Genomic DNA, 10,000 nt, shown 5'->3' with positions numbered 1-10,000 from the left:
GAGAGGAGAGAGGAGAAGGAGAGGGATAGTCTCCAATTATAATCCTTATTCTTTCTTACTTCTTTCGGTCTGTTCGTATTTTTTTTTCTTTTTTTTGTCCCTTTTCTCTCTCTCTCTCTGTCTCTCTCTCTCTTTATCTCCCCCTCTCTCTCTCTCTCACTAACTCATTCATTCACTCTCTCTCTCTCTCTCTTCCCCTCTCTCTCTCTCTCTCTCTCTCTCTCTCTCTCTCTCTCTCTCTCTCTCTCTCTCTCTCTCTCTCTCCCTCTCTCTCTCTCTCTTTAGCTCCCCCTTCTCTCACTCACTCACTCCCTCTCTCCTATTATCCTCCCGCACACTAAGAGAACAATAGGACCACAATACGAGCTGAAAATAGGGATATGACCATCGAAACATATCAATTATGAATAATTGCTTCGGCCAAGGCGATGGGAGGGGGGGGTGAGTGAAGGGGGGGGTGGGGTGGGGGGGGGTCAGAAAGAGGGACAGGAAGAGGGAGGAAGGAAGAGGGAGGAGGGAAGGAGGGGGGGGGGGTGAGTGAAGGATGGGGGTGGGGGGGGTCAGAAAGAGGGACAGGAAGAGGGAGGAGGGAAGGAGGGGGGGGGGATGGGCGTTCGATAATGGTCGATTGTCTTATGTAAGAAATAAACAAATGGGGTAAATAAGCAAAGGCGATATATATATCTCTCACTAATAGCACACACGTACATATGGACAAACACACGCACACCTCTATATATATGCGCGTATATGTGTGTGTCTGTGCGTGTATGTATATATCTCAAATAACCCCGTACTACTGTGTGTTCAAACATTCCCAAAAATCGGTGGTTTGATTATGTGATCTCAGGTACAGTGACTTATGAATTTAAATGTATAAATGTATAAAAATGGGAGCTTCTTCACTAAGGTTTGGTAACAGTTATCCACACGCTATCACACACCGGCTGAGGTTCCATTTTTTGCTTCATCTGGCAACGGTGCACGAGCAGGTTCTTGAGTGAGAGAGATACATTACAAATACATCTGGCAACATTGCATTCCCCGAACAGGGTGCCTGCGTACGATAAGATACAGTATCTGCGAATGTTATCAGAAGCCTTCCTTGAGACAGACACGAAAATTGCCTCTATGTTAATCAGAGAAGAAGCGGACATATTGGGTCGAGTCACCTTCGGCCGCGACTGAGGGAACAGCTGACCGCAGCGGCTCATCCAGCTCCTTAGACCCGTTATGAACCCTCTTGCTCCCTCGACCAATCATAAGATAAACATGTCCCTTCTTATCCCCCCCCCCCACTCCGCCCATCCCGCCCATCGTCACTCCAGCCCCAAGAACCTCTCGACCAATCAGCGATAAGGTGCGGGCGGCGCGCGATAAGGACGCCCGCGCGAGGAAAAGGGGCCGCGGAAATGGACCTCTCGATCCCCACTCTCGTCACTCTTCACGTCTCGTGGCCCTCGGCAGATGGCACTCGAGCCTCCTATCGAATGTTCGAGGAGGAGCAACACCTTATTCTTTGGAGTTGCTGAGTAACCCCTTTTGTGTTTTTGTTTGTTCTTTTTTTTTTGAGAAGGGGATATCAAGTACTTGTTCTTTGGAGTAGATAGGAAATCGCTTTTGTTTAGAGGACTGGGAATCAACTGGTTCTTTGGAGCCGGTAAATAAGCTCCTTGGTTAGAGTGCCGGCGATGGTGCCAAGGGGCATCGACGCCTGTTTAAATACGATGCCATTTTCAGAGCAGCTGCACCGCCATTTTTTTTCTTATCCTGACCGATTACTGTTAAAATTCGTGCCCTGAGGCGCCTGAACTGAGGTTAAATAGATGTTATAAGAGTGACAGTTCTGTTCACACCATGAGAAGCTTTATATAAAGATAAACGCTCTTTAACATGGCTAATTTGGTTTTGACAGAATATGCGACACCAACACTTTTTTCATTATAATAATTATTCAAAAGTATCTTGCTAAACCATTTAAAATAGATCCATCCCTTACACATATGTAAATAATACCATGTCTACATCATACACACACACATACACACAGTCACTCAAATCAAACCTTAAAAAAAAAACATCCCTGAAAAAAAGATGGAACAACATCTTCCAAAAAAAAAAAGAAAAAAAAAAAAAAAAGAGAAGACGAACTGCAAAAAGTCCCTTACCTTCTGGTTGTGGTAGAACGGGTCGATGTCCTCGAGAGGCGTGCCCACCAAGTCCTCGGGGAACTGCTGAATGAGGCGGTTCGGGACGGGCATCCCCTGTTCCAGGTTAGGATCTGCCTGTGGTCCTTCGTCGTCGTCATCGTCATTATAGACAGCCTGAGTGTGGTCGCGGGTAAAGGGGTTAGTCTCGCGTGGAAGTGGCGCCCACCTCAGGGGGAGTGTGTCAGAAACTGCTGCTGCTTTTATTTATTTATTTATTTTCTCTCTCCCCCTTTTTTTTCAATCCCCATTTTTCTTTATTATCTTTTTTTCCCTTTTCACCTCTCACTATTCCTTATTTTCCTACCCCTTCCTCTCTTTCTGTCTACCTGCACTGACGCTAGCTAAGTCCTTTACCCGCTTCCGCCCCACTTAGGAGCCATTCTTATTCTGTGTAATTAATTTCTTTATTATTACCATAATGTGTTATGTGATTATGAGCGATCTGTGTCATGATCTTTTTTTTTTCATCAGTATCTTTTCACTAACAAATGACATGCGGAAGTAATCAATATTCAAGAATCAGAATCTTTGAATGATGACCATCTGAACTTACAATCTATAGGTATATAAAGATCTTACAAGTAAATTTCAACAGTTCATGAATCTTAACCAAAGAGGCTTCTGGTGCTCACTAAGGCAAAAACCCACAAAAAAAAAAAACACATTCTGATCTCTAAATGTCATTCTGTGAGTCTTCAGCTGCGAATTGCTCTTCCTACACCTCCTAACTGCCCTAAATAGGCTATTCTCCTTGTAATTACACATTTCAACGTACAGAACAACAGCCTGGGAAGGCCAGACCCTCGCGCGGGCTCCAAGATCCGGGACAATTAACAGACATACATCATTCTGTGTGAGTTAATCTCTCTTTATCTCTCTCATCCCTTTCTCTTTCCCTCCTCTCTCCCCTCCTTCCCTCTCCCCCTACCCTTCCTCCTTTCTCCCCTTCATCATCGCTTATTGGTCAGACCTTATTATTCCCTGCGTTCTTTACCCCCCTCCCATCCTCTCTCTCTCTCCCTCTCCTTCTAGCGTTCTCCCCTTTGGGTTTAGTACCGCTTGTCCCTTGGGTATGTCCGGTCCCCTCTTCTCTACTATTTGTCTTACCCTCTCTCTCCTCTCTCCCCCTTCTCTTTTCCATCTACTCCGCTCTCTCTTCTCCCATTTCCCCTCTCCTCTCTTCCCTGGTTCCTCGCAGCACGGAAGATATCACCAGAATATCTCCCTTTTTACATCTGCTGCAATCCCGCCGGAGGAGCTTCGAGCAGAGCCTGATGCCTCCACAGCTGTGTGTTCCTGACTGTCTTCGGCCCAGAAGCTGCCTTGGGGAGATCACACGTTCCTTGGTGCTCGACGTTTGTTTTTTTTTTTTGTCTTTTTTTCGTTTGTTAAGTTTTTATATCGGTGTTTGAGATAGATAGATAGATAGGTAGATAGATGGAGAAAGAGAATGAGAGAGAGAGAGAGAGAGAGAGAGAGAGAGAGAGAGAGAGAGAGAGAGAGAGAGAGAGAGAGAGAGAGAGACAGACAGACAGAAAGATAAAAAAAGAGAGAATGAGATAGATAGATAGAGAGATAGAGAAAGACTGTGTGTGTGTATGTGTGTGTGTGTGTGTGTGCGTGTGCGTGTGTGTGTGCACGTGCGTGCATGTGTCTGAGGGCAGTTCTTACCCTGGCCGCAGTGAGGCGCTGTTATCGCACCAGGAAATATAAAACCCGCCGTGGAGGCGCTCAGGCCGCTAAGGAAATGTAATTTCCTTGTCGGGCGCAACTTGGCTGACCATCTGCCTCGGCTTTCCCGCCCTGCTCATTCTTGTATTTCCCCGCTACGTTATCCTTTTCTCCCTCCCCTCGCTGAGCACCTCTGCTGATTACGGCGTACTCTATCTATCTATTATTTAATTTCCTCTCTCCCGCTCTTGAAAACTGGTAAATACCTCTATCTTTATCTCTATTTTCATCTTTACATTTAAATAGCGTTTATTTGATCATGACTAACATCTCCCTTCTTAAAAAAAAACAAAAAAAAAACGGAAATCCCAGTCCAAAATAGCTCCTTCCCGGTGCTATTAACTTCACTTCCCGGTACAGATGTCGACCGGCCCCTTCCAATACCGCTCAGCTGACGTCACACATATTGATGGAGATCGAGTATGGTCCTTCTTTATAAGGGACGCAAGGATCAATATCGCCTGCATCGTATGGCGTTGTTAATGTGTCGTAACCTTGGCGTCCAACCTTCCCGGTCTGTTGTCATGTACAACGAAAATATGTCTTTCACAGCTGGGTTTCTGTGACCTACATAATCCCTACATATAAAGCCAGTATACTTAGTTCTCTCTACATGGAGATCCTATATGCAATAAGTAATCCCTACACATAAAACCTATATACTTAGAATTGTACTCATATTAGTATATATCCATACATACATATATATACATACATATACATACATACATATATATATATATATATATATATATATATATATATATATATATATATATATATATATATATATATAATGTTTACAGACATTAAAACTACTCTATTTTCACATTCTTTGACAAGAGGCATTAAGATATCTTTACCTTCATTCTACTCTATGTATGTTAAAGATGAATCACTAAGTTCTTCATCCCAATATTTCTACTCAAATGGCTAATTATCTACAGGAGTTTCAAGCATGAACCTGCATTTGAGTCAATCGTATAACTTTTTTTAAATCTAACTTTCAAAATTCTCACTAATTGACTAGATCTATTTGACTAACCCGGGTTTCTAATTAGATACAATGCCCTGGTTCTAATAACTTTTCTATTCCGGGCTCACAGTACACAAAAAAAGTTCCTTGCTATTTCAAACTATTCCGGAACCAATAGTCTCAGCTAACCATTCCGGGTCTACTAACCATACTAGCTAACTTTTACCAGGTAGTTAAGGTCATTTCCACGCACCGTCACCTCCTACAACTCACAGGACACTTTGACGGCGGCGAGTGAGCTCTACTATCCACGCCATGTCAACTAAATCACTTTGAGTGTGACTAGTTTTAAGGAAGAATAAACAGGGAAGGAAGGAGGCAGGAGAGGCACTGGCTCGTCCGCCTCCCTCCTTCGCCCTCCTACGGACGATAATCGCAGAGGTCCGTCATGTGGTTCTGACTGGTAGCACCACATGGTCTTTTCTACACACTACCACAGCCTGCACCCGTAGGGGACGCGGAGGCCAAAGCTGAGGAGACTTACCGCCCCCGCCCGTGGGAATAAATCACCCAGGATGACTTGTGTCCGGTCGAGCTCCCCTTTCTGTTGGGTAGTTCTCCTGAACACTTTTTTTTTGATAATGAAGAAGAAAACAAACTCTCTAAAAGGCCATAACACAAAGAGATGGTAGCAAAGGTGATTCTGAAGAGAACAAGTCCTACCAAGGCGCGATGGCCCGTCAGACCACTCGCGAGGTGCGTCTGGACCGGGTCCGACTAGCATGGCGTGACAGGCGTCCAGACCAAAGGTCCTAGTGTTTGTACACGCAAAATTGGTCCGGGTGATGGACGGCCTCGGCTCCCGCGCGCCGCCCAGTCCCAGGTCCTCTGCGCGCCCGTCAGCCCCAAGCATCATCGCCTCCGCTGAGTAATTCAGACAATGCGCGGGATGGATTGACGACGTGACGGACGCAAACCCACGCAACGCGACAGATCACTCACGTCCCGTCACCGCGTCACGTCGCACGCACACCAACCCCGATGCCACGCTGATGTCCTGAGCGCCTGAAATGCCTCGCGGGCAAGGCGGCGATGCTCGGAATGGCTCGCTGGCAGCGCAGGGGACCGGAGACCAAGGCGACCCGCGCTGAGCCTCCGCCAGGAAAGTGGAGGTGAACACATGCTGAACACTGGTAGGACTCGCAGCGTGTGAGTGGATCCCGGATAGGAATAATCATGGCTCGTCACGAATTAAAGATACGTATATTATATACATAAACACAGTAGGTTTGTTCGACTTTTGGGATATATTTTAGTTTTAGCTTCTTTCATTATAAATGGACTCTATGATTATTAGTATTATTATCATTATTGTCATTATTCTTATAATTACCATCATTATACATATAAAATAGACTGATAAATAAGATGCCACGATATAAAAACGATTTCAGAATACCAAATAATTTAGGAAATTATTCCTATCCACACCAGAGAACAGACTAACCTCAGGACGCCCCCCTCCTATACCCTCCCCCCTCCCTCTACCCCCTCTCGGCCGGTAAAAAAAGGTTAGCCTGTGTGAAATTTGTGCAAAATGATTTTCCTTCTATTTCTTTTTTTCAAAGTTGATCAGATATCCATGCTCTTGTGCTCTCCCACAAACTTGTAAGTAACATGTTCTGATTTTTTAACTCTTTTATATATTTTATTATCTATAACGGGTGCATTTCCATCATCGTTGGGTTATTATGATATATAAATTGTTTAATGACTGTGTTGTTTATCATTGCTCTTTAAAATTGCCATTGATATTGTTATCGTTTGATATTATTATTATTATTATTATTATTATTATTATTATTATTATTATTATCATTATTATCATTATTATTATTATTATCATTTTAATATTATCATTATTGTTGCTATTATTATTATTATTATATTATTATTATTATGAGTAGTAGTAGTAGTAGTAGTATCATTGTTATTATTATTATTATTATTATTGTTATTATTATTATCATCATTGTCATTATCCTCATCATTATTATTACTACTACTGCTTCTACTACTACTACTACTATTATTAGTTATTGCTGTTATTATTATTATTATCATCTTTATATCTATCACTATTATCATTATTATTATTATTATATCTACATTTATTATTTTTATCAATATCATTGTTATTTTCGATACTATTATTACTATATTATTATTATTATTACTATTATTATTACATTTATTATTGTTATTATCATTATTATCATTATTACTACTATTATTATTATCACCATCATCATCATCATCATCGTCATCATTATCATTATTGCTATTTTTTTATCATTATCAATATTTTTATCATTATTGTTATTATCATTACCATTATTGTTATCATTATTGTTGTTACTATCATCATTATCATTATCATTATCACCGTTATTATTATTCATTATTATTAACACTATAATTTTCATTCTGTTGTTATTGTCCTTATCATCATCATCATTATTAGTATTTTTATATAATTGTATTACAGTTACTATCATCACCATTGTCATGAATAGCAGTAAAAACAATATCACATGATTATGTTGATATTATTAATCATACTACTATTAATGTATGGCATATGCTTGTATTTTTTTCTTATTGCTCCCTTAATTGTTAATATTATAGATTTATCGAGTATTATGCCGTTGTCTCTATTCTGAATTATCATAGGTATTTCTTACGATAATGAATGGAAACTGTTATTCATACGACAACAAAGTGATAAACCTCATTTTTTACGACAACTAATTAGTATGTTTCTATAATATATTAAAAAAAAAGTAAGGCTCGACCACATATGGAGAGGGACGAAATGAGCGGTGAAATTAGTTCGCCCTCATCCTCGAATTCTTAGCTGACACTTGAGCAACAGGATGGGGATCCCTGATCTGTCTCTCTCTCTCTCTCTCTTTCTCTCTATATATATCTCGCTTTCTCGGTCTTGACCTTTCTCTCTCTCTCTCTCTCTCTGGCGCGCTCTCTCTCTCTCTCTCTCCCTCCCTCTCTCTCTCTCTCTCTCTCTCTCTCTCTCTCTCTCTCGCTCTCTCTCTCTCTCTCTCTCTCTCTCTCTCTCTCTCTCTCCCCAAGTGGCGATGGCTCGGCCCACGTTGTTCCTCGGGCCCTTGAGACATCTTGAGTGTTATCTCACTATTGATGTTTTGAAACACGTCCTCGAGGAATGGTAAAGCAGTCAACGGGTTTGGGAGTTCCGCCTCCTCCTGGCCGTCCTCGGGAAGGATCTCGCGGGTTCCTCCTCTCTCCCTTCCCCTGCCGTCTCCTTCCATCTCCTCCTCTGCCGTGTTCACTAGCAGGGGCGGCAGGGGGAGGGGGGTGGTGGCCGCGGGGTGTGGCCGTAGGGAGGTGAGTGCGCCATGGCAGGCATATCGTCGAGTTAGGATTGGAACCTCACGGGGGCGTCCTCGCTATGAGGGGGAGGAACCCCTGGTCGAGTCCTGTGACCTGCGAAGCGCTTTATCGACTCAGATGAGCCAGTCGAACGCCGATTTACTGACCCGAGCGAGTCCTAGAAAAATCCTACGTGACCCGCGAGGCGCTCTAGTGAGCCAAACTGACCTGATCGATTCCTGCGCAATCCTAGGCCACCTGCGAGGCGCTCTACTGACCTGAACTGTTTGATACTGCTCAACCCACACACTCTGAGAACAACTGCTTTATTGACCTGATCTGAAAAATCGACAGGATACAGGCTGCTCCCGAAGGAAAACGCGTCACAACGGCCATGTTCCTGCCAGGGATATGAATGATCCGGCGGGAAGGCGGAAGAGCCCTCCGAAGAGACAATGGCCCGGCATACGAACGGAAAAATGCAGGGTAGGGATAGCGTGCGTTGGGGGTGGGGGTGGGGGGTCCCTGACGTGGACGCGGGGGGGGGGGTGTCGGAGTGGGGGACAGGGATATCCCCGACCGGACGCCTGTCAATACCTAGGATGACATTAACTCAGTTTTGTCAATACTCATCATAATCACCGCTGCGGCTCTTGGCTCCGCGAGGACAGGGGTCACTAAGCGAATCATTACCAGGTCTTTTTTTTCTGTTTAAATTCAAGACAACACTTAGAATTTACCTTTAAATCTGGTTTCACGCGGGTGCTTTATTTGGGCGTAATTTTCCGGCCGAAGCGAGTTCTGAGGTTTAACCGTCGCCTTCCATCTTCACTGCAGTAGTTTTAATCTCAGGAGCGGCTCTTAAATTCACGTGAATATCTAAGTTTCCCCAATTGGTTGTGAAACACGGCGATCGACACCGTAGAGTTTCTCCGCAGCCAGCGCGCATGACGACAATTCCTTTTACATAAGGTCGAGAATGACGCGTATATCGATTTCTTTATAGGCCTATGTGACTTCCATCATCTAACTTTCATAACGTCCAAACCTTTTCCTCTCCTCCTCACTCTCCCACTCCCTTCTCCCTTAAAATCTCTCCCCCTACTCCTTCCCCCATTCCCTCACCCCCACTCCCCGCTGCCTACTTTCCGCCCACTCACTCCCTCCCGCGAGCAAGGAGAGACAGTCAGGACGTAAGCAAGAAACGGGCAGACTGGTCGGATCCCGTTGACTGTCATAAGTCTCACTATTGATTCCCTCAGCTGCTGCGACGCCCGACCCAGTCTGCCTGCCTCTCCAACCTTCAACAAACCTCTGCCTGCCTGTGGGTCTTAATCGTTGCTTTGCAGTCGTATTTAGCCTTATTTATCCAGGATTTTTTCTTATCTACTTTGCGGGGGGGGGGATAAGGTTGGGTGATTCCATTCAGGGTTTATTCTATTTCTTCCTGGATTTTTTAAAAAAGTCTATTCTTTGGCTATGGGTTTATTCTTAATTATTCTATTTCTTTTCTCTCTCTCTCTCCCTCTTACACAGTTTTTAAAAGCTTCCCCTAAAGAATTATCGTTTGTTTGTTGTTTGGGAAGCTACGGTTACTTTTTATCCCCATTTATCCTGAAATTTCCTTCCCTCCTTAGATGGGGGTAATTTGGTGTGCTGGGTAAGGTCAATTGAA

The 10,000-nt window shown here is 43.5% G+C and overlaps 1 protein-coding gene across 1 annotated transcript in view; it reads right to left on the bottom strand.

The window, feature by feature from the left end:
- The window catches only part of para (sodium voltage-gated channel paralytic), a 162,588-nt gene that overhangs the window by 114,354 nt on the left and 38,234 nt on the right, over window positions 1-10,000 (bottom strand). Inside the window, exon 6 of the mRNA XM_070141301.1 lies at window positions 2,169-2,324. Coding sequence (XP_069997402.1) covers window positions 2,169-2,324 — 156 coding nt within the window. The remainder of the gene's footprint in view (window positions 1-2,168; window positions 2,325-10,000) is intronic.

This window comes from Penaeus vannamei, chromosome 28 (assembly GCF_042767895.1).
Source record: "Penaeus vannamei isolate JL-2024 chromosome 28, ASM4276789v1, whole genome shotgun sequence".
Lineage (NCBI taxonomy): Eukaryota > Metazoa > Arthropoda > Malacostraca > Decapoda > Penaeidae > Penaeus > Penaeus vannamei.
The sequence above is the reverse complement of the archived record's forward strand: the minus strand, read 5'-3'. Positions and strand labels throughout refer to the sequence as shown.